This window comes from Hoplias malabaricus, chromosome 5 (assembly GCF_029633855.1).
Source record: "Hoplias malabaricus isolate fHopMal1 chromosome 5, fHopMal1.hap1, whole genome shotgun sequence".
NCBI classification, from domain to species: Eukaryota; Metazoa; Chordata; class Actinopteri; order Characiformes; family Erythrinidae; genus Hoplias; species Hoplias malabaricus.
The window spans coordinates 895001-920000 of NC_089804.1; the positions used below are offsets into that span (position 1 = coordinate 895001).

Genomic DNA, 25000 nt, shown 5'->3' on the forward strand with positions numbered 1-25000 from the left:
ACTGTTCTCTCTGTTCTCCATTGTTCTCTGTTCTCCACTGTTCTCCATGTACTCCACTGTTCTCTGTTCTCCACTGTTCTCCATGCACTCTGCTGTTCTCTGTTCTCCACTGTTCTCTGTTCTCCTCTGTTCCCCACAGTTCTGTTCTCCACTGTTCTCTCTGTTCTCCATTGTTCTCTGTTCTCCACTGTTCTCCATGTACTTCACTGTTCTCTGTTCTCCACTATTCTCCATGTACTCTGCGGTTCTCTGTTCTCCATTGTTCCCCACTTTTCTCTGTTCTCCTCTGTTCCCCACTGTTCTCTCTGTACTCCACTGTTCTCTGTACTCCACTGTTCTCCGTTCTCCACTGTTCTCTCTGTACTCCACTGTTCTCTGTTCTCCACTGTTCTCTGTTCTCCGCTGTTCTCTCTGTTCTCCACAGTTCTCCACTGTTCTCACTATTCTCTGCTGTTCTCACTTTTCTCTGCTGTTCTCTCTGTACTCCATGTACCCCACTGTTCTCTGTTCTCCACTGTTCTCTACTCCACTGTTCTCTGTTCTCCACTGTTCTCTCTGTACTCCACTGTTCTCTGTTCTCCACTGTTCTCTCTGTACTCCACTGTTCTCTGTTCTCCACTGTGCTCTCTGTACTCCACTGTTCTCTTTGTACTCCACTGTTCTCAGTTCTCCGCTGTTTTCTGGTCTCCACTATTCTCAGTTCTCCACTGTTCTCTCTGTACTCCACTGTTCTCTGTTCTCCACTGTTCTCTCTGTACTCTACTGTTCTCTGTTCTCCACTGTTTTCTCTGTACTCCACTGTTCTCTGTTCTCCACTGTTCTCTCTGTACTCTACTGTTCTCTGTTCTCCACTGTTTTCTCTGTACTCCACTGTTCTCTGTTCTCCACTGTTCTCTCTGTAATATATACATAGCAACACTTCAGCAAAAAAATCTATACCATAGCAATTATAACCTCTTAATAATTTTAATAACAACATAGTAATACTTTAGCAAACAAAACCCATACAATAGCAACACCTTAGCAACCACAGAGCAACACTTCAGCAAACACATGGCAACATTTCATCAAAAAAAACTAATACCATAGCAACACCTTAGCAAACACAGACTATAACATACCAACATTTAGCAACCAAATACCAACACTTCAGCAAACAAACATATACCATATCAACACTTTAGCAACTAACACCTTTTTCATAATAACACATTAGAAATCGCATAGCAACATTTCAGCAAACAAAACTAATACCATAGCAACACCTAAGCAACCACCAACTATAACCTGGCAACACCTTAAGAGATCAAATAGCAACATTTTAGCAACCAACACCTTTATTATAGCAACACCTAAGCAACTAATATCTATACCATAGCAACAAGTTTGGAATTACATAGCAACGTTTAACATACCAAACATATACAACAGCAGCACCTAAGCAACCACTTAGCAACATCGTAACAACCAAATCCTCTACCATAGCAACACCAGCCACGGCCTAATGGTACGAGAAGTCGGCTTATGAGCAGATGGTTCGTTGTTTGATCCCCACAGTCCGCAGGAAATTTGGGGGCAATGGGAGTGAAGGAACAGCACAGTCTCCTCCCTAAACATCCACAGCTGAGAGGACCTTGAACAAGACATCCCACCCCCACTTGCTCCCTGGGCCCCTAGTGCACCACAGCGCTACTGCAGCTACTGGCTTGCTATACCTTAGCCACCTTCATAGGTACCATAGCAACAGCCTAGCAAAACCTTAGCAACTACCTGGGATACCACAGCAACTGTCTAGAAACATGGGTAACAACTAACTCTAACTTAAACCCTAACCATAGCAACCAGCTATGAACATTTTTATAACCACACCACACAAATACCACAACACACCCTACACACTCTGCAAGACACCATATGTGTATGTGTGTGTGTGTGTGTGTATGGGGGGGGTTGGCACAGATGCAGCACAGTTGGTATCTCTAACCCCACCCGAGCCCCCAGTTTAAATGTTCTTAATAAAAACACATTCACAGACACACACACACACACACACACACACACCTACACATACGGTGTAGTGCAGACTGTGTAGGGTGTGTTGGGTGTGTACACAAAATATTACTACACTCATTATAATACACTTTCAAACTAAATGTGTGATACGTGTGTGTGTGTGTGTGTACTTACTGCATCTGAATAACACACTACAGCACACACACCATAAAAAAACTCAACACACACTAGGTTTTTTATGAACTAGTAATTTACATATTCTAATGTAATATTATTAAATATTATTAATGAGTTATTAATGAGGAGCAGCTGAGGTGAGTCTTACACCACAAATGAAATATTCCACACCTAACACCCCCAGTACCACTATCTCTCTCTCTCTCTCTGTCTCTGTCTCCCTCTCTCTCTCTCTCTCTATTCTCTCTATCACTCTCTCTCCCTCTCTTTTCTCTCTGTCCCTCTCTCTCACACACACATACTCTCTCTCTCTCTCTCTGTTCTCTTTATCTCTCTCTCTCTCTCTCTCTGTTCTCTCTCTCTCTTTCTGTCTGTCTGTGTTCTTTCTATCACTCTCTCTCTCCCTCTCTTTTCTCTCTATCCCTCTCTCTCTCACACACACACACATATTATCTCTCTCTCTCTCTCTCTCTCTCTCTCTCTCTCTCTCTGACCCCTCCCATACAGAGTCTATAACTTCAGTGCTAAACAGTTAGCAGTAGCTGTCCTGGTCCTTCTCTCTCTCTTTCTCTCTCTGAAACAGCGGTACTCACCTGGACCTGTCCGGAGTCCGCCCGCCTGTTTGTGACAGTGTGTGTATGAGGGTATGTGTGTGTTGATGAGAGAGAGTGTGTGTGTTGTTAAATCTCCCCCATGGCCGAACTCTGCGCTGCTGACCGCTGGAACTGAGTGCTTCCCTCAAACTCCACCCCCGCGGAGCGCGTTGGTACGGTCCGCTCTGAGTGAACTCAGCGGAGGACTGAACCACTGCGGCGCAGCACGAGGGGCGGGGGGCTGAGGAGCGGAATCTCCCTGACTGCGGGGGGAGACAGGGAACCGGACACCGGGAGTGGCTACAGAGAGAAAATAAAACCCCCGACCACGTCCCAGAGCTCCCTCTGTAGTGCGCACTGTGTAGGGCACGGAACTAGGGCTTTTACACTGAACTGCTCCGTCTAAATTAGAGCTTAGATTTACACAGCAGATTCTTCAGATTACATAAACTCAGCTCAACTAATCTCAGCTAAATCACACGGAAACAGCAGTGCTGCTGGAGTTTTTAAACCCTGTGTCCACTCTCTGTCCACTCTGTGAGACACTCCTCCCTCGTTGGTCCACCTTGTAGATGTAGAGTCAGAGACGGTAGCTCATCTGTCGCTGCACAGTGTGTGTCGCTCGTCCTCTAGTCCTTCATCAGTGACACAGGACGCTGTCGGCTGGATGTTTTGGTCGGTGGACTGTTACAACTCAGTCCAGCAGCATTTCCAGTCAAAATTTGGCATGATCTATTTGATGTCTATCACATAAAATACATCCTAATCATATTCAAGCAAAAGAAAACTGAAAAGACGGCCAGTGTGACATTACCATGTTTTTCATGAACCCTTTTCTATCTATTCAAGACTCAAGTAACCGATGCACTAGGATGCACACATCAGGATTTCTTTGTTAGCCACAGAAAGGGGAAATATCAAACACAAGCCTAGGATTTATCAAAAAGGCATCAAAACTGAAAATCATGAATGATAATCATGTTGTTACAAAGTAATGGCAGTTTATCATCACAGATACTGGCAGAGTCTTACCTGGGGTGATTTCTGGTCTCTACTCTGTACCTGAGGAAGCACTCTTTGAACAGATAGCACCTAAAGTCTGCTTAAGTGTATCTGACAAATGCTGTATTTGTAAATATAATCTCACTCTACAGGATGATAATCCCACAGAGAGTTGCTGCACTCCTAAATCCTGCAACAGGTCATTGTTAGTCAGGTTCAGGTCTCTAAGACTGGAAGAGTTTGAGCCGAGAACTGGCACCAGAGCTGCACAGCTTTTCTCTGTTAGATGACAGTTATACAGCCTCACAAAAAGATTAGGATTACGTCATCACATATTCAAAAATAACTACATAGAACTTGTTAATAACCTTGTGCCAGTGTATCATTCAGTGTAACTTTATACAAACAAAAAGTGCTTTAGATGGAAATACTCACACTACCCTTCTGGATGCTTTGATCACTGGGGGCATCTTCAGAAAGCATTCCTCTGATCTGTCATATTTACACAAAGTAAACACATCTAAATCTTCTTCTGAGTTCAGTAACACAAACACCAAAGCTACCACTGAGCATAAGTCATACTGAGTACATGAAGATGACTGTAGTCTCTTCTCTTCAGGAATCCCTGTACTTCCTGCTCCAGAGAGTGATCACCCAGTTCATTCAGACAGTGGAACAGATTGATGGACGTCTCTGGAGAGGGGTTCTCCCTGATCTTCTCCTTGATGTACTGCACTGTCTCCTCTGTGCTGTGAGATCTGATTCCTGTCTGAGTCAGTATTCCTCGTAAGAGAGTCTGATTGGACTCCAGTGAGAGACCCAGAAGGAACCGGAGGAAAAGGTCCAGGTGTCCATTCTCACTCTGTAAGGCCTTGTCCACTGCACACTTCAGGAACTCTGACATAGTGGATGCTCTGAAGATCCCAGAGAGATCAGTGGAACTCTGTTCTGGTTCATCTCTGCTGATGAAGGAGAGGAATGCGTATAAAGCAGCCAGAAACTCCTGGACACTCAGGTGGACAAAGCTGAACACCTTCCCCAGGTGCAGCTCAAACTCCTGTCTGAAGATCTGGGTACAGACTCCTGAGTACACTGACACTTCTCTGACATCAATGCCACACTCTCTCAGGTCGTCCTCGTAGAAGATCAGATTGCCTTTCTCCAGCTGTTGGAACGCCAGTTTTCCCAGAGTCAGGACACTCTCTCTAGTTTTCTGAAGATCAACCTCCTGTTTTCCCTGGTACTTTTGTTCCTTGTGTTTGATCTGAAAGATCAGGAAGTGTGTGAACATTTGAGTCAGAGTCTTGGGGGTCTTTCCACCCTCTGCTCCACCCAAAACTCCCTCTAGAACCGTGGCTGAGATCCAGCAGAAGACTGGGATGTGGCACATGATGTAGAGGCTTCTGGAGGACTTGATGTGGGAGATGATTTGATTGGCCAGGCTCTGGTCACTGATCCTCTTCCTGAAGTACTCCTCTTTCTGAGGGTCACTGAACCCTCGTACCTCTGTTACCTGGGCGACACACTCAGGAGGGATCTGATTGGCTGCTGCTGGTCGAGAGGTGATCCAGAGGAGAGCAGAGGGACGCAGATTCCCCTTGATGAGGTTTGTCAGCAGCATATCCACTGAGGCTGACTGTGCTACATCCCACAATCCCTCATTCTTCTTGAAGTCCAGAGGAAGTCGATACTCATCCAGACCGTTAAAGATGAACAGGACTTTGGAAGAGTCACAGTCTACTGGTGTTAATTCTTTTATTTGGGGGAAAAACTGATGAAGAAGCTCCATCAGACTGAGCCTTTTCTCCTTCATCAGGTTCAGCTCTCTGAAAGGAAGTGGAAATATGAAGAGGACGTCCTGGTTTTCTTTTCCTTCTGCCCAGTCCAGAATGAACTTCTGCACAGAGACTGTTTTTCCAATTCCAGCCACTCCTTTAGTCAGCACAGTTCTGATGGCTTTATCTTTAAAGAGCTGGCTGCATTTGATGGGTTTCTCCTGTGCTGCTGGTCTCCTGGACACTGTCTCAATCTGTCTGACCTCATGTTCATTACTGACCTCTCCACTCCCTCCCTCTGTGATGTACAGATCTGTGTAGATCTCATTCAGAAGAGATGATGTTCTGTTCTGTGGAATACCCTCTTTAATCCTTAAATGTTCTCTCTTCAAATTTTATTCATATTCAGTGATCAAACCTAAAAATGGATGCAAGAACAAACTGAAAAATTTTCACTGTTTGGCAGAAAGTTGTGTTTATTTATCAAGCAGAAAAGCAGATTCTAATATATTTTTTAATGCTCTTCTATTTCTATTTCATTGCCTACACTCTATCCAGCATTAACTTGCCTAGGATTAATATAAACCTGTGCATTAACTGAGACCTGCAATAATTTAAAAGTCACATAAATTGTTAAAAGAATCAGAGAGTTATTTAAAGATGTTACTTTGTGTGGGAGCAGGAGGGCATCCAGCCTGAACTGCATTAGACCCGGACTCTTCTGAACCTGCAGGAAAAACAAGTGCGTTTGATCACTGCTTTTTTTCAAAGCACATGCATCTAGCTTTGGTCTCAGAAGAGTAAACATAGATTTGAGAACTCACACTGACACCGGCCTCAAGTTCGTTCATTCATTCATTCATTCATTCATTCATTCATTTATTCCATCCATTCATTCATTGTCTGTAACCCTTATCCAGTTCAGGGTCGCGGTGGGTCCAGAGCCTACCTGGAATCATTGGGCGCAAGGCGGGAATACACCCTGGAGGGGGCCATTCATTTATTCATAATTTGTAACTCTTATCCAGTTCAGGGTCAAGGTGGGTCTGGACACAACCTGGAGGGGACGCCAGTCCTTCACAGTGTGACACACACTCACACATTCACTCACACACTAAGGCCTTTGTGGCCCTAATCCCCCTACCAACGTGTGTGTTTAGACTGTGTGTTTGTGAGGAAACCGGAGCACCTGGAGTAACCCCACAGACAGTCACACAGAGTGGGGCTCAAACACACAACCCCAGGACCCTGGAGTTGTGTGAAAGAGACACCACCTGCCCCTTGTTTCAAGTTGTAGATGAAAATAAGAAGATGCCTGTGGTATAACTCATCGACAGAATAAAGGCACCGTGTTTTATGGAAAGCAATTCACTAAAACATAGTGACTGGTGTGTGTGTGTGTGTGTGTGTGTGTGTGTGTGTGTATGTGTGTGTGTTTTATATAGTGAGGGAACTGGGTGTGTGACCGGAAGGTTACCAGTTCAATCCCCAGGGCCGGCAGGTCCTGACTGAAGTGCCCTTGAGCAAGGCACCTTACCCCAGCTACTCTGCGCCCACCGCTCCAGGCACTGCCCATTGCCCCCTAGTGTTCACTAGTCTGTGTAAATGTGTGTTTCACTGCACAGATGGGGTTAAATGTGGAGAACAAATTCCTCTTCGTGCAGCACAGTGGCCAATAAAGTGATTTTAATATACAGTGTCAGTCAAAAGTTTGGACACACCCACTCAGGGAGGGTTTCCTGTTTGCTGCATGGTGTAGAAGAAGGTGTTTGGGATTCAGCTCTAGTGTTGTGGCAGTGTAATTGTGAGTGACACAGACACACCAAGACACATGTAAAAACACTCACAACAGTGTAGGCCACTCACACAGTTTATGGCTTAGACGGCTTAGGCTCCCTCTGTAGTTTGCACGCTGCAGGGGACTAGGGCTTCTACACTGAACTAGTCCAGAGTCTAAATCAGAGCTTAATTTACACTGTGGATTATTTAGATTAAATAAACTCAGCTCAACTAATCTCAACTAAAACACACAGACACAGCAGTGCTACTGAAGTTTTTAAATCTATGTCCAGAAGGGGGCGGCATTTCACAACCTTTCACTCAACAAAACACAGGAGGTGAACGCCATGTTACACCCCTCCCCTCTCTCTCTCTCTCTCTCTCTCTCTCTCTCTCTCTCTCTCTCTCTCTCTCTCTCTCCCCTCTCTGCAGTTCGTGGGGAAGGAAGGAGAGGAGGCAGAGGGGGAGAGAGGAGCGATATTTTCCTTTTCTTGTCTTTTATTGCAGATAACACAGCATCCTTGAGAGAGGGAGGAAAGCTGGAGGGAGAGTAAGAAGAACATGAGTGGAGGAGTTTACGGCGGAGGTAATAAAACAGAGAGGTACTTCATCATCACCATACCTCCATCATCACCATATCTCCATCATGCCCATCATCACCTTATCTCCATCATCACCGTATTTCCATCATCACAGTATCTCCATCATCACTGTATCTTCATCATCACCGTATCTCCATCATCACCTGATCTCCATCATCACCGTATCTCCATCATCACTGTATCTCCATCATCACCATATCTCCTTCATCACTGTATCTCCATCATCACTGTATCTCCATCAACATTGTATCTCCATCATCACTGTATCTCCATCATCACCATATCTCCTTCATCACTGTATCTCCATCATCACTGTATCTCCTTCATCACTGTATCTCCATCATCACCGTATCTCCATCATCACCGTATCTCCATCATCACTGTATCTCCATCATCACCGTATCTCCTTCATCACTGTATCTCCATCATCACTGTATCTCCATCAAAACTGTATCTCCATCATCACTGTATCTCCATCATCACCGTATCTCCATCATCACTGTATCTCCATCATCACTGTATCTCCTTCATCACTGTATCTCCATCATCACTATATCTCCATCATCACCGTATCTCCATTATCACTGTATCTCCTTCATCACTGTATCTCCATCATCACTGTATCTCCATCAAAATTGTATCTCCATCATCACTGTATCTCCATCATCACCGTATCTCCTTCATCACTGTATCTCCTTCATCACCGTATCTCCATCATCACTGTATCTCCATCATCACCGTATCTCCATTATCACCGTATCTCCTTCATCACCGTATCTCCTTCATCATTGTATCTCCATCATCACTGTATCTCCATCAAAATTGTATCTCCATCATCACTGTATCTACTTCATCACTTTATCTCCTTCATCACTGTATCTCCATCATCACCTTATCTCCCTCATCACTGTATCTCCATCATCACTGTATCTCCTTCATCACTGTATCTCCATCATCACCGTATCTCCATCATCACTGTATCTCCATCATCACCGTATCTCCATCATCACTGTATCTCCATCATCACCGTATCTCCATTATCACCGTATCTCCTTCATCACCGTATCTCCTTCATCATTGTATCTCCATCATCACTGTATCTCCATCAAAATTGTATCTCCATCATCACTGTATCTACTTCATCACTTCATCTCCTTCATCACTGTATCTCCATCATCACCTTATCTCCCTCATCACTGTATCTCCATCATCACTGTATCTCCTTCATCACCATATCTCCATCATCACTGTATCTTCATCATCACCGTATCTCCTTCATCACCATATCTCCTTCATCACCGTATCTCCATCATCAATGTATCTCCTTCATCACCGTATCTCCATCATCACCGTATCTTCATCATCACCGTATCTTCATCATCACCGTATCTCCTTCATCACCGTATCTCCTTCATCATTGTATCTCCATCATCACTGTATCTACTTCATCACTTTATCTCCTTCATCACTGTATCTCCATCATCACCTTATCTCCCTCATCACTGTATCTCCATCATCATTGTATCTCCTTCATCACCTTATCTCCATCATCACCGTATCTCCTTCATCACCATATCTCCTTCATCACCGTATCTCCATCATCACCTTATCTCCTTCATCACCGTATCTCCATCATCACCGTATCTCCGTCATCACTTTACTCTGTGCCTGTCTTCGTGCGCGCGGCACCTCTGGCCGCGCCTGTCTCCCTGAGCGCAACGCCTACGGCCGCGCCTGTCTCCCTGAGCGCAACGCCTACGGCCGCGCCTGTCTCCCTGAGCGCGGTGCCTACGGCCGCGTCTGTCTCCTTGAGAGCAGCGCCTACGGCCGCGCCTGTCTCCTTGAGCGCAGCGCCTACGGCCGCGCCTGTCTCCTTGAGCGCAGCGCCTACGGCCGCGCCTGTCTCCTTGAACGCAGCGCCTACGGCCGCGCCTGTCTCCTTGAGCGCAACGCCTACGGCCGCGCCTGTCTTCCTCAGACCGGCGCCTCCGGCCGCGCCTGTCTCCATGGACGACGTCGCAGATTCCACTGTTTCCATGGACGTCGTCGCTAGGCCCCCAGTTCCTAAGCACCGCTCTGCGCTCACTCCTGACCTCCAGGAGAAGCTTACAGGCCTCATGGCACGCCTGGAGCTCTCCTTGAAGGCCGCGTCCGCCTCTCCTGTCTTCGTAAGAGCGACGCCCGCCTCTTCTGTTTCCGTGGACGTCGTCGCAGGTTCCCCTGCCTCCGTGGACGTCGTCGCAGGTTCCCCTGCCTTCGTGGACGTCACTGCAGGCTCCACTGTCTCCGTGGACGACGTCGCAGATCCCTCTGTCTCCATGGACGACGTCGCAGATCCTTCTGCCTCCGTGGACGTCGTCGCTGTTCCGCCTGCCTCCGTGGACGACGTCGCAGTTCCGCCTGCCTCCGTGGACGTCGTCGCAGTTCCGCCTACCTCCGTGGACGTCGTCGCAGTTCCACCTGCCTCCGTGGACGTCGTCGCAGTTCCGCCTGCCTCCGTGGACGTCGTCGCAGTTCCGCCTGCCTCCGTGGACGTCGTCGCAGGGCCTCCTGTCTCCATGAGTACGGTTCCCTCAGCCACTCCTACTCCTGTAACTTTGGCTTCGGCCGCTTTTGAGCCTGAGACTTTGGCTACGGCCGTTTCTGCCCCTGAGACTGTGGCTACGGCCCTTTCTGCCTCCGAGACTATGGGTACGGCCGCTCCCAGTCATAACGTTAGGACGGCCAAAAGGACTTCGGGGTCGACCCCCAGAACTGTGCCCAGGCTGGTACCTCAGACATTTCCTCGGACATTTGCCAGCCCTGGGCACCCACATGTTGTTTTTGTTCCTGTATCTGTCCCTGTTCTGGTTCCTGTCTCTGTCCTTGTTCCTGTATCTGTGTCTGCTTTTCTTTCACTTCCAGTCCCTATCACTGTGCTCGTGTCAGTCCCTGTTAAGATTATGGTCCCTGTTCCCCTGCTTAGTCCTGTCCCAGTTCCCTTGCCTCAAGTCCAGTCCCCTGTTAGTTCTGTCCAGTCTCATGTCCAAGTCCCTTTTAGTCCTGTCCAGTCTACAGTTAAACCCTCTGTCCAGACCCATGTCCAGTTCCCAGTCCCATCACGTGTATCTGCTCCTGTTTTGTCTCAGTCCCCGTTCAGTGTTCAGCCAAAGGTCCAGTCACGTGTGTTGTCTCCTGCTTTGTCTCCTGTCTTCTCTCGTTTCCCGTCTCTTCTTTCTAGTTCTGTCCATTGTCCGTTTAAATCTAGTCCCTTGTTCCCATCTCCATTTCCTATCTTGTCTTGAATCTTTTGGTTTCCTGTTTTTGGTTCTTCTGGCCCCCACCTGCGCCAGCTCCTGGAGAGTCTCGTTTTTCGCGCTCCGGGAGTTGCGCGTCTTGGGGGGGGCGTCTGTCACATCCTGGCACTTTCTTGTTTGTTTTCCTATCTCCGCACATGGTTTTGTTTATGTTCATTCTCCGCCTTTGTCCCGCCTTATTTTTCCTCGTTATTCGTGTCAGGTGTGTCTAGTTTGTGCTATCATTTAAGCCCTCTTCCCTCACTTCCTGGTATCGGTCATTTTGTTCATTTGTTTGTTTTTGTTTGTTTGTTTCCGTTGTTGTTTGTTTCTGGTTTCTCGTTCCTCGTTCGCTCTCTTATTCCTTTCATGACCCTCTAGTTTGTTTGTATTTTGTAGCGTTTGTTTCTCTAGCTTGTTTTCTCGTTTCTTGTGCCTCGTTCTGTCTCCTGCCTGTTTCACGCCCCAGTCTTGTAGTTTTGTTTCCTGCTCGTTAATGTTATCTCGTGGTTCTATTCAAGTTTGTTTCGTTCTGTTATCTCTTCATTATTAAACTATCTGTGTTGTAGCAAGTGTGTCCGCCTCCCGTAAATCTACTCCTCACGTCCCCTGCGTGACAATCACCGTATCTCCATCATCACTCTATCTCCATCATCACTCTATCTCCTTCATCACTGTATCTCCTTCATCACTGTATCTCCTTCATCACTGTATCTCCATCATCACTGTATCTCCATCATCACTGTATCTCCATCATCACTGTATGTCCATCATCACTGTATTTCCATCATCACTGTATTTCCATCATCACTTTATCTCCATCATCACTTTATCTCCATCATCACTTTATCTCCTTCATCACTGTATCTCCATCATCACTGTATCTCCTTCATCACCGTATCTCCATTATCACTGTATCCCCTTCATCACTGTATCTCCATTATCACTGTATCCCCTTCATCACTGTATCTCCTTCATCACTGTATCTCCATCATCATTGTATCTCCATCATCATTGTATCTCCTTCATCACCGTATCTCCTTCATCACCATATCTCCATTATCACTGTATCTCCTTCATCACTGTATCTCCATCATCACCTTATCTCCATCATTACTGTATCTCCATCATCACCGTATCTCCATCATCACTGTATCTTCATCATCACAGTATCTCCATCATCACCGTATCTCCATCATCACTGTATCTCCTTCATCACCTTATTTCCATCATAATCGTATCTCCATTATCACTGTATCTCCTTCATCACTGTATCTCCATCATCACCATATCACCATCATCACCTTTTCTCCTTCATCACTGTATCTCCATCATCACCTTATCTCCTTCATCACTGTATCTCCATCATCACCGTATCTCCTTCATCACTGTATCTCCTTCATCACCGTATCTCCATCATCACTGTATCTCCTTCATCACCGTATCTCCTTCATCACTGTATCTCCATCATCACTATATCTCCTTCATCACTGTACCTCCATCATCACTGTATCTCCATCATCACTGTATCTCCTTCATCACCGTATCTCCATCTTCACTGTATCTCCATCTCCATCATCACCGTATCTCCTTCATCACTGTATCTCCTTCATCACCGTATCTCCATCATCACTGTATCTCCTTCATCACTGTATCTCCTTCATCACCGTATCTCCTTCACCACTGTATCTCCTTCATCACTGTATCTCCATCATCACTGTATCGCCATCATCACCTTATCTCCACCATCACCTGATCTTCATCATCACTGTATCTCCATCATCACCTTATCTCCATCATCACTATATCTCCATCATCACTGTATCTCCTTCATCACTGTATCTCCATCATCACTGTATCTCCATCATCACTGTATTTCCTTCATCACCGTATTTCCTTCATCACTGTATCTCCTTCATCACCGTATCTCCATCATCACCATATCTCCATCATCACTGTATCTCCTTCATCACCGTATCTCAATCATCACTATAACTTTCACTCTCTCTCTCTCTCTTTCTCTCTCTCTCTCTCTCTCTCTCTCTCTCAGATGAGGTTGGGGCATTGGTGTTTGATGTTGGTTCTTTCTCGACCAGAGCAGGATACGCCGGAGAAGACTGCCCTAAGGTACACCATTCATCTATCCGTCCATCCATTTGTCACTCCACACATCGATCTACCCGTTCATTAATCCATTCTTCCGTTCTTTCATTCATCTTTGCCTGTTTTCATTCATACATCTGCTCATCAGTTCATCCATTCATCTCTCAGGCATTGTGTAGCTCCAAACCCTGTAGATCTTTCAGCATTCATGGTGCCCTCACAGATGTGACAGTCCCCCTGCCCTGTGCACTAACACACCCCCACACACCATCACAGTCCCCTTCGCCCTGTGCACTAAGAACCCCCACGCACCATCACAGCCCCTCGCGCCCTGTGCACTAACACCCCCCCACACACCATCACAGCCCCCCTCGCCCTGTGCACTAACATCCCCCCACGCACCATCACTGCCCCCCTCGCCCTGTGCACTAACATCCCCCCACGCACCATCACTGCCCCCCTCGCCCTGTGCACTAACACCCCCCCACACACCATCACAGCCCCCCTCGCCCTGTGCACTAACATCCCCCCACGCACCATCACTGCCCCCCTCGCCCTGTGCACTAACACACCCCCACACACCATCACAGTCCCCCTCGCCCTGTGCACTAAGAACCCCCACGCACCATCACAGCCCCTCGCGCCCTGTGCACTAACACCCCCCCACACACCATCAAAGCCCCCCTCGTACTCTGCAATAACACACCCCCACCATCACAGCCCCCCTCGCCCTGTGCACTAATGCACCACCATCACAGCCCCCCTCGCCCTGTGCACTAATGCACCACCATCACAGCCCCCCACGCCCTGTGCACTAACACCCCCCCATCATCACAGCCCCCCTCGCCCTGTGCACCAATGCACCACCATCACAGCCCCCCTTGCCCTGTGCACTAACACCCCCCCACCATGACAGCCCCCTTCACCCTGTGCACTAATGCACCACCATCACAGCCCCCCTCGCGCTGTGCACTAATGCACCACCATCACAGCCCCCCTCGCCCTGTGCACTAACACCCCCCCACCATCACAGCCCCCTCGCCCTGTGCACTAACACCCCCCCACCATCACGGCCCCCCTCGCCCTGTGCACTAACACCTCCCCACCATCACAGCCCCCCTCGCCCTGTGCACTAACACCCCCCCACCATCACAGCTCCCCTTGCCCTGTGCACTAACACCCCCCCCACCATCACAGCTCCCCTTGCCCTGTGCACTAACATCCCCCCACCATCACAGCCCCCCTCGCCCTGTGCACTAACACCCCCCCACCATCACAGCCCCCCTCGCCCTGTGCACTAACACCCCCCCACCATCACAGCCCCCCTCACCCTGTGCACTAACACCCCCCCCACCATCACAGCCCCCCTCGCCCTGTGCACTAACACCCCCCCACCATCACAGCCCCCCTCGCCCTGTGCACTAACACCCCCCCCACAATCACAGCCCCCCTCGCCCTGTGCACTAACACCCCCCCCACCATCACAGCCCCCCTCGCCCTGTGCACTAACACCCCCCCACCATCACAGCCCCCCTCGCCCTGTGCACTAACACCTCCCCACCATCACAGCCCCCCTTGCCCTGTGCACTAATGCACCACCATCACAGTCCCCCTCACCCTGTGCACTAATGCACCACCATAACAGTCCCCCTCGCCCTGTGCACTAACACCCCCCCCACCATCACAGCCCCCCTCGCCCTGTGCACTAACACCCCCCCCACCATCACAGCCCCCCTCGCCCTGTGCACTAATGCACCACCATAACAGTCCCCCTCGCCCTGTGCACTAACACCCCCCCCCACCATCACAGCCCCCCTCGCCCTGTGCACTAACACCCCCCCCACCATCACAGCCCCCCTCGCCCTGTGCACTAACACCCCCCCCACCATCACAGCTTCCCTCGCCCTGTGCACTAACACCCCCCCACAATCACAGCCCCCCTCGTCCTGTGCACTAACACCCCCCCCACCATCACAGCCCCCCTCGCCCTGTCCACTAATGTACCACCATCACAGCCCCCCTCGCCCTGTGCACTAACACCCCCCCCACCATGACAGCCCCCTTCACCCTGTGCACTAATGAACCACCATCACAGCCCCCCTCGCCCTGTGCACTAACACCCCCCCACCATCACAGCCCCCCTGGCCCTGTCCACTAATGCACCACCATGACAGCCCCCTTCACCCTGTGCACTAATGCACCACCATCACAGCCCCCCTCGCCCTGTGCACTAACACCCCCCCACCATCACAGCCCCCCTCGCCCTGTGCCCTAACACCCCCCCACCATCACAGCCCCCCTCGCCCTGTCCACTAATGCACCACCATCACGGCCCCCCTCGCCCTGTGCTCTAACACCCCCCACCATCACAGCCCCCCTCGCCCTGTGCTCTAACACCCCCCCACCATCACAGCCCATCACAAATTTAAAATGTGCAATTATCTTTCAATAAACTAAACTAAACTTAAATGATTGGCACATCACTGCGTTCTCTTTTATTTTTAAACTTTACATCACATCCCAACTTTTCTGAAAGTAAACGATGCATGATTTGTTCACTATTTTATTTACACATGGCATGCTCTGCCCCCCAGGCTGATTTCCCCACCTCCTTGGGAGTGCACATGGAAGAGGAGGGGCACACGGAGATGGGGGCAGAGCAAGGGAACAACAGTGGGCGGAGTTTCTACCTGGACACCACGGCACTTCATGTCCCACGAGCTGCAGTGGAGCTGATATCACCACTGAAGAACAGCATGAGTACAACACACACACACACACACACACACACTAAAAATTGTGAATATAGACATATTAATGGGGGGGGGGGGAGTACTCAGGACTCTCAATCATTTGACTGCAGTGTGTGTTTCTGTCTCTTAATGTGTGTGCGTGTGTGTGTGTGTGTGTGTGTGTGTGTGCAGTTGAAGACTGGGAAGCCTTCCAGAAGATCGTAGATCATATTTACACTAAACACATCAAATCAGAGCCCAGTCTTCATCCAGTGCTCATGTCTGAGGCTCCGGTGAGACTCCACACACAGTCCTCACTTCGTCTCCACTCGCTAAACACCACTCGCTAAACACCATCTCTGTGTGTGTGTGTGTGTGTGTGTGTGTGTGTATGTGTGTGTGTGTGTGTGTGTGTGTGTGTGTGTGTGTGTTTAACAGTGGAACTCACGGGCTAAGAGGGAGAAGCTGACCGAGCTGATGTTTGAACATTACAACATTCCTGCATTTTTTCTTTGTAAAACTGCAGTTCTGACTGCGTATCCACACACACACACACAGAGACATGTCATGTGGGGTCCAATCAGCAGTAAGGTTAAGCAAGGCTTACTTCAGATAGAAATGTGGCCACTGTTTACAAACCTCCTCCTGCCCAGGCCCTGTACTACACCCTCACAGACAGGTCAGACCCTGTACTACACCCTCACAGACAGATCAGACCCTGTACTACACCCTCACAGACAGGTCAGACCCTGTACTACACCCTCACAGACAGGTCAGACCCTGTACTACACCCTCACAGACAGGTCAGACCCTGTACTACACCCTCACAGACAGATCAGAACCTGTACTACACCCTCACAGACAGATCAGACCCTGTACTACACCCTCACAGACAGGTCAGACCCTGTACTACACCCTCACAGACAGGTCAGACCCTGTACTACACCCTCACAGACAGATCAGACCCTGTTCTACACCCTCACAGACAGATCAGACCCTGTACTACACCCTCACAGACAGATCAGACCCTGTACTACACCCTCACAGACAGATCAGACCCTGTACTACACCCTCACAGACAGATCAGACCCTGTACTACACCCTCACAGACAGGTCAGACCCTGTACTACACCCTCACAGACAGGTCAGACCCTGTACTACATCCTCACAGACAGATCAGACCCTGTTCTACACCCTCACAGACAGATCAGACCCTGTACTACACCCTCACAGACAGATCAGACCCTGTACTACACCCGCCCAGACAGGTCAGACCCTGTACTACACCCTCCCAGACAGGTCAGACCCTGTTCTACACCCACCCAGACAGGTCAGACCCAGTACTACATCCTCACACACAGGTCAGACCCTGTACTACATCCTCACAGACAGGTCAGACCCTGTTCCAGACCGGCCCATCATGAGGCCCAGCTACATCCACCAGAATTAAAGGAGCAGTCAGTCTGATTCCAGAGAAAGAACATGTTCATCACGTGATGTAAAGCCTTAACATTGGCTGCAGGTTTGCAAATGGACGAGCCACTGGGCTGGTTCTGGACAGTGGAGCGACACACACCACCGCTATCCCAGTGCATGATGGGTATGTCCTGCAGCAAGGTAATGAGCTCTGTTCAGTACTCGACATCCCACCAGTAATATAATCAACACTTCTTCAATTGTGTGTTTACCTCTGTTCAGGTGGAGATGTGTGTTTACCTGTGTTCAGGTGGAGATGTGCGTTCACCTGTGTTCAGGTGGAGATGTGTGTTTACCTGTGTTCACCTGTGTTCAGGTGGAGGTGTGTGTTCACCTGTGTTCACCTGTGTTCAGGTGAGGTGTGTTCACTTGTGTTCAGAAGGAGATGTGCATTTATCTGTGTTCACCTGTGTTTAGGTGGAGATGTGTGTTTACCTGTGCTCACCTGTGTTCAGGTGGAGATTTGTGTTTACCTGTGTTCAGGTGGAGGTGTTTATTCGCCTGTGTGTACCTGTGTTCAGGTGGAGATGTGTGTTCACTAGTGTTCATGAGGAGATGTTCATTTATCTGTGTTCACCTGTATTTAGGTGGAGATGTGTGTTTACCTGTGTTCACCTGTGTTCAGGTGGAGATGTGTATTTACCTGTGTTCAGGTGGAGATGTGTGTTCACCTGTGTTCAGGTGGAGATGTGTGTTTACCTGTGCTCACCTGTGTTCAGGTGGAGATTTGTGTTTACCTGTGTTCACCGGTGTTCAGGTGTAGATGTGTGTTCACCTGTGTTCACCTGCATTCAGGTGGTGATGTGTGTTCAACTGTGTTCATCTGCGTTCAGGGGTAGATCTGTTTTCACCTATGTTCAACTGTGTTCAGGTGGAGATGTGTGTTTACCTGTGCTCACCTGTGTTCAGGTGGAGATTTGTTTTTACCTGTGTTCACCTGTGTTCAGGTGGAGATGTGTGTTTACCTGTGTTCACCTGCGTTCAGGTGGAGATGTGTGTTCACCTGTGTTCACCTGCGTTCAGGTGGAGATGTGTGTTCACCTGCGTTCAGGTGGAGATGTGTGTTTACCTGTGTTCAGGTGGAGATGTGCTTTTACATGTGTTCACCTGTGTTCAGGTGGAGATGTGTGTTTACCTGTGTTCACCTCTGTTCAGGTGGAGATGTGTGTTTACCTGTGTTCACCTGTGTTCGGGTGAAGATGTGTGTTCACCTGTGTTCAGGTGGAGATGTGTGTTTACCTGTGCTCACCTGTGTTCAGGTGGAGATTTGTGTTTACCTGTGTTCACCTGCATTCAGGTGGAGATGTGTGTTCACCTGTGTTCACCTGTGTTCACCTGCGTTCAGGTGGAGATGTGTTTTCACCTGTGTCCACCTGTGTTCAGGTGGGGATGTGTGTTCACCTGTGTTCACCTGTATTCAGGTGCAGATGTGTGTTCACCTGTGGTCAGGTGGAGATGTGAGTTTACCTGTGTTCACCTGTGTTCAGGTGGAGATGTGCGTTTACCTGTGTTCACCTGTGTTCACCTGTGTTCAGGTGGAGATGTGTGTTCACCTGTGTTCACTTGTGTTCAGGTGGAGATGTGTGTTTACCTGTGTTCACCTGTGTTCAGGTGGAGATGTGTGTTCACCTGTGTTCAGGTGGAGATGTGTATTTACCTGTGCTCACCTGTGTTCAGGAGCAGATGTGTGTTTACCTGTGTTCAGGTGGAGATGTGTGTTTACCTGTGCTCACCTGTGTTCAGGTGGAGATGTGTGTTTACCTGTGTTCACCTGTGTTCAGGTGGAGATGTGTGTTTACCTGTGCTCACCTGTGTTCAGGAGCAGATGTGTGTTTACCTGTGTTCAGGTGGAGATGTGTGTTTACCTGTGCTCACCTGTGTTCAGGTGGAGATGTGTGTTTACCTGTGTTCACCTGTGTTCAGGTGGAGATGTGTGTTCACCTGTGTTCAGGTGGAGATGTGTATTTACCTGTGCTCACCTGTGTTCAGGAGCAGATGTGTGTTTACCTGTGTTCAGGTGGAGATGTGTGTTTACCTGTGCTCACCTGTGTTCAGGTGGAGATGTGTGTTTACCTGTGTTCACCTGTGTTCAGGTGGAGATGTGTGTTCACCTGTGTACAGGTGGAGATGTGTGTTTACCTGTGCTCACCTGTGTTCAGGTGGAGATGTGTGTTTACCTGTGTTCAGGTGGATATATGCATTTACCTGTGTTCACCTGTGTTCAGGTGGAGATGTGTGTTTACCTGTGTTCACCTGTGTTCACCTCTGTTCAGGTATAGTGAAATCTCCACTGGCTGGAGACTTCATTACAATGCAATGCCGAGAGATGTTCCAGGAGATGAGTATCGACATCATCCCTCCATATATGATCTCCTCCAAGGTACATCCCCTGCTCTGAGTTGCACCCAGAGGTCACTAGTCACAAGGCCCAATGCCAGGAGCCTTGCGGAGGGGTGTACAGCCCCCCACGTTGGGCTCTGGAACAGTGGAATGTGTTCTCTCTCTCTCTCTCTCTCTCTCTCTCTCTCTCTCTCTCTCTCTCTCTCTCTCTCTTCTTCAGGAACCTGTGAGAGAGGGAGCTCCTCCAGTTTGGACGAAGAAAGACAAACTTCCCACTGTCACAAAGTCCTGGCACACTTACATGTGTAATGTAAGAGTTTAGTCCTCACCCCTTCACATTTACACACACTCCTCATACACACCCATGATTCTCTCTCTCTCTCTCTCTCTCAGGAGGTAATTCAGGATTTCCAGGCATCAGTGCTCCAAGTGTCAGATTCACCATATGATGAACAGTAAGCCTCACACACGCACACACCCACCCACACCCACACACACACACACACACCTAAGCACACTGTACTCTTTACACACACACCAACACAGAAATACACAGGTGTAGAGTGTGTGACATATGGCGACGACTCCCATTTTGAAACTCATACAAACAACTTGGGAACATCCTAAAAACAACCTGGGGCACTAAGCACAATTTAAGGGAGTTTTGTTTGTGTGTGTGTATGTGTGTGCGTGTGATTCTGAGCTGGCGGCGCGCGCGTCAACACGTGTGCAGCGGCCGCTCCGGAACCAAGCGGGTTTTTTGTTTGTTTAAAAAACGTTTTTTTTTTCATTTTATTTATAATATATGGACGCAGGAACACCTGCAGTACGTATATATCACCGCCAGACACTGCTTCAATATCGCAAACAGGAAATTTACAGTATCAGCGATGACCTCCAGGAGACGCTGCGGAACCTCCGCTTGCTTCGGAGGCCTAGCCCTGAAGCCTCGACGTTTCCTGATGCCGGCGGCCGGGGAAGGAGACGACGCAAGCGGTGTGAGAGGAGACAGAAGCGCGGCAAGCGAGGGGGGATCCGTGCTAGGCTAAGAGCTAACCCGAGCCGGCAAGCTATCCCTTCTCTCTTTCTCTCCAATGTCTGCTCGCTGGATAATAAACTGGACTATATCAAACTTCAGCGAACTACACGGAGAGAATACAGAGACTGCTGTGTTTTTGTTTTTACGGAGACATGGCTCAGCGACAGTATTCCCGACGCCGCCATTCAGCTAGATGGGCTAGCCGCATTTCGAGCCGACAGAGACCCAGCGCTATGCGGTAAGACTCGCGGTGGTGGTTTATGTGTCTATATTAACACTGAATGGTGTAAGAATTCTGTGCTAGTCTCTGCTTATTGTTCACCGTTAGTGGAGTTTGTGGCTGTGAGATGTAGACCTTTTTATTTACCTCGAGAATTCTCCGTTGTTTACTTAATCGCAACCTATATCCCTCCCGATTCAAATACAAAACAAGCGCTGTGGGAATTATACGAAGCCATAAGCGACTTCCAAAACACACACCCGGATGGTCTGTTTATTGTTGCTGGAGATTTTAATCATGCAAATCTCAAGAAAGTGTTCCCTAAATTCCACCAGTATGTGAACTTTGCTACGAGAGGAGCGAACACGCTGGATCTTGTTTACACAAACGTTCCAGACGCGTACAGAGCAGAGCCCCGCCCCCACCTCGGACACTCAGATCACATGTCTGTTATGCTAATTCCTGCATACAGACCCATCATCAGGCGATCGAAACCTATCCTGAAAGAGGTGAAAATCTGGCCATCAGAAGCAATCTCTACTCTGCAGGACTGTTTCGAGTGCACTGACTGGGACATGTTCAGAGAGGCTGCAACTTACAGCGACAAAATCAACCTGGAGGAGTACGCATCATCAGTGACCAGCTACATAGAGAAGTGCATCGATGATGTGACCATCTCCAAGACCATCACCATCCGCTCCAACCAGAAGCCGTGGATGAATGCAGAGGTGCGTGTGCTGCTGAAGGCTAGAGACGTTGCTTTCAAATCAGGCGATAAGGCGGCCCTGAGAACAGCGAGGGCCAAACTCTCCAGAGCTATCAGAGAGGCAAAGCGTGCACACGGCCAGATCATCCACAGCCACTTCCAGAGCAGTAGAGACACTCGGCGCATGTGGCAGGGCATCCAAAGCATCACCAGCTACAAGACTACACCACCTGTTTGTGACGGAGATGCTTCCCTACCAGACGTGCTGAACCATTTCTACGCACGGTTTGAGGCACAGAACAATGTAACGGCGAGAAAGTCCACCCCTTCTCCCAGCGACCAGGTGCTGTCTTTTACTGTAGCCGACGTGAGGAAAACTCTATGCAGAGTTGACCCGCGGAAAGCTGCTGGACCAGACAACATTCCTGGCAGAGTGCTCAGAGAATGTGCAGCCCAGCTTGCTGATGTCTTCACTGATATCTTCAATATCTCTCTTAGCAGCGCCGTTGTTCCAACATGCTTCAAGAACACCACCATCATCCCGGTGCCTAAGAATTCTTCTGTGTCCTGCCTCAATGACTATCGTCCCGTTGCACTCACACCGGTCATCACAAAGTGCTTCGAGAGGCTCGTCATGAGGCACATCAAAACCCTACTTCCCCCCACACTGGACCCTCTACAGTTCGCGTATCGTCCTAACCGTTCAACGGACGATGCCATATCCACCACGCTGCACCTGGCACTCACCCACTTGGACAAGAAAGACACATATGCCCGAATGCTGTTCATAGACTTCAGCTCAGCATTCAACACCATCATTCCTCAGCATCTGATCGGGAAGCTGAATATACTGGGCCTCAACACTTCTCTCTGCAACTGGATCCTGGACTTCCTGACTGGGAGACCTCAGTCAGTCCGGATCGGTAGGAACACCTCCAGCACCATCACACTGAACACTGGAGCCCCCCAGGGCTGCGTGCTCAGTCCACTGCTGTTCACATTGCTGACCCATGACTGTGCAGCGATGCACAGCTCAAATCATATCATCAAGTTCGCTGATGACACGACTGTGGTGGGTCTCATCAGTAAGAACGACGAGTCAGCATACAGAGAGGAGGTGCAGCGGCTAACTGACTGGTGTGAAGTGAACAACCTGTCTCTGAACGTGGACAAAACCAAAGAGATGGTTGTAGACTTCAGAAAAACAAGGGGTGAGCACTCGCCGCTGAACATCGACAACTCTGCTGTGGAGATTGTCAGGAATACCAAATTCCTTGGTGTTCACCTAGCGGATGATCTCACTTGGTCCACTAACACCAGTAACATCAAAAAGAAAGCCCAGCAACGCCTCTACTTCCTGCGAAGGCTGAAGAAGGTTCATCTCCCCCCTCCAATTCTCACCACTTTCTACAGAGGAGTCATCGAGAGCATCATGACCAGCTGCATCTCTGTCTGGTTTGGGAACTGCACTGTGGCAGATCGCAAGTCCCTCCAGCGGATCGTGAGGACAGCTGAGAAGATTATCGGTGTGTCTCTTCCCTCCATTACAGACATCTACACCACTCGCTGCACTCGCAAAGCACTCAGCATTGTGGGAGATCACACACACCCTTCACACACACTCTTCAACCTACTGCCGTCTGGAAAAAGGTATCGAAGCATTCGAGCCCTCACATCCAGACTCCGTAACAGCTTCTTCCCACATGCTATCAGACTCCTGAACACCTAGAGACTAAGACTGGACTGAAAGAAGCACACACACACACACACACACACACACACTTCACACAAACACTGGTCTGTTGGACTGTAAATGTTTTCACATATCCGGTTTACATCATGTTTACATCCAGTTACCGTTTACAGCACAAATACACTTTAAATTGCAGTGTCTCTCTCCCTCATCCCCTCCGTACTTATGGTTTTTGCCTTGTCTTGTATTACATTGTATTGTATTGTACTGTAGGGACATTGTTTTGTATTTTTCTTAGCCATATCTTCTGCACTTTAATGTGTATGCACTGGTTTATGTTGCACTAGATTGTACTAGTTGCACTTTAATGTTGTGTATTGTATTTGTGTTCTATGTCCTTTGCACTTTAATGCGTGTGCACTGTTTCATGTTGCACTAGCTTTACACTAGTCGCACTTTAATGTTGTGTATTGTCTTATGTAGCACCTTGGTCCTGGAGGAACGCTATTTCGTTTCACTGTGTACTGTAAACACTATATACTGCTGAAATGACAATAAACTTCTTGAACTTGAACTTGAACTTGAACTTGTGTGTGTGTGTGCGTGTGTGTGTGTGTGTGTGTGTGTGTAGGGTTGCTGCTCAGATGCCCACTGTGCACTATGAAATGCCCAGTGGGTTTAACGCTGATTATGGAGCTGAGAGGCTGCGGATCCCAGAGGGTCTGTTTGACCCGTCCAACGTCAAGGTAAAAACTCTTTCCCTCCCTCTGTCTCTCTCTCTCTCTCTCTTTCTCTCACTCTCTTTCACAGAGGGGACAGTGAAGTGTGTAAAGGGAAAGTGGACTGACTGTCTCTGAGAGAGCTGACTGTCTCTGAGAGACGAGGGCTGGACGAGGGACAGTCTGCGGAGATGAATCAGAGCTGTCTTTGAGAGACAAGGACTGAACAAGGCACAGTCTGTGGAGGTGAATCAGAGCTGACCATCTCTGAGAGACGAGGACTGGACGAGGGACGGTCTGTGGAGGTGAATCAGAGCTGTCTCTGAGAGACTTGGACTGGACAAGGGACGGTCTGTGGAGGTGAATCAGAACTGGCCATCTCTGAGAGACTGGGACTGGACGAGGGACGGTCTGTGGAGGTGAATCAGAACTGGCCATCTCTGAGAGACTGGGACTGGACGAGGGACGGTCTGTGGAGGTGAATCAGAACTGGCCATCTCTGAGAGACTGGGACTGGACGAGGGACGGTCTGTGGAGGTGAATCAGAACTGGCCATCTCTGAGAGACTGGGACTGGACGAGGGACGGTCTGTGGAGGTGAATCAGAGCTGTCTCTGAGAGACTGGGACTGGACGAGGGACGGTCTGTGGAGGTGAATCAGAACTGGCCATCTCTGAGAGACTTGGACTGGATGAGGGACGGTCTGTGGAGGTGAATCAGAGCTGTCTCTGAGAGACTTGGACTGGACGAGGGACGG

At 48.9% G+C, this 25000-nt stretch overlaps 3 protein-coding genes across 5 annotated transcripts in view; 1 reads left to right on the plus strand and 2 right to left on the minus strand.

Annotated features, from left to right (window-relative positions):
- Positions 1-2916, minus strand: part of si:ch73-375g18.1 (kinesin-like protein KIF1C) — a 69729-nt gene extending 66813 nt beyond the window's left edge. Inside the window, exon 1 of the mRNA XM_066671481.1 lies at positions 2784-2916. The gene's annotated coding sequence lies outside the window, so the exon portion shown is untranslated. The remainder of the gene's footprint in view (positions 1-2783) is intronic.
- Positions 2917-4344: 1428 nt separating this feature from the next.
- LOC136696361 (NLR family CARD domain-containing protein 3-like) lies at positions 4345-7136 on the minus strand. Its single transcript, XM_066670709.1, has 3 exons — positions 7038-7136; positions 6228-6287; positions 4345-5946 (listed from the first exon to the last, which is right to left on the minus strand). The coding sequence occupies exons 1-3, from the start codon at positions 7134-7136 to the stop codon at positions 4345-4347; spliced, it is 1761 nt and encodes a 586-aa protein (XP_066526806.1).
- Positions 7137-7776: 640 nt separating this feature from the next.
- actl6b (actin-like 6B) overlaps positions 7777-25000 on the plus strand; it is a 20681-nt gene continuing 3457 nt past the window's right edge. Inside the window, exons 1-10 of one of the 3 annotated variants that reach the window (XM_066671496.1) lie at positions 7777-7925; positions 13267-13343; positions 15914-16079; positions 16244-16344; positions 16490-16587; positions 17574-17668; positions 19801-19907; positions 20088-20177; positions 20261-20322; positions 24157-24271. In XM_066671496.1, the coding sequence (XP_066527593.1) occupies positions 7901-7925; positions 13267-13343; positions 15914-16079; positions 16244-16344; positions 16490-16587; positions 17574-17668; positions 19801-19907; positions 20088-20177; positions 20261-20322; positions 24157-24271 (936 nt within the window). In that variant the 5' untranslated portion in view covers positions 7777-7900. Of the gene's footprint in view, positions 7926-13266; positions 13344-15913; positions 16080-16243; positions 16345-16489; positions 16588-17573; positions 17669-17742; positions 19908-20087; positions 20178-20260; positions 20323-24156; positions 24272-25000 lie in introns of those variants that run through there. The other 2 variants (XM_066671495.1, XM_066671494.1) reach the window with 2 other exon arrangements.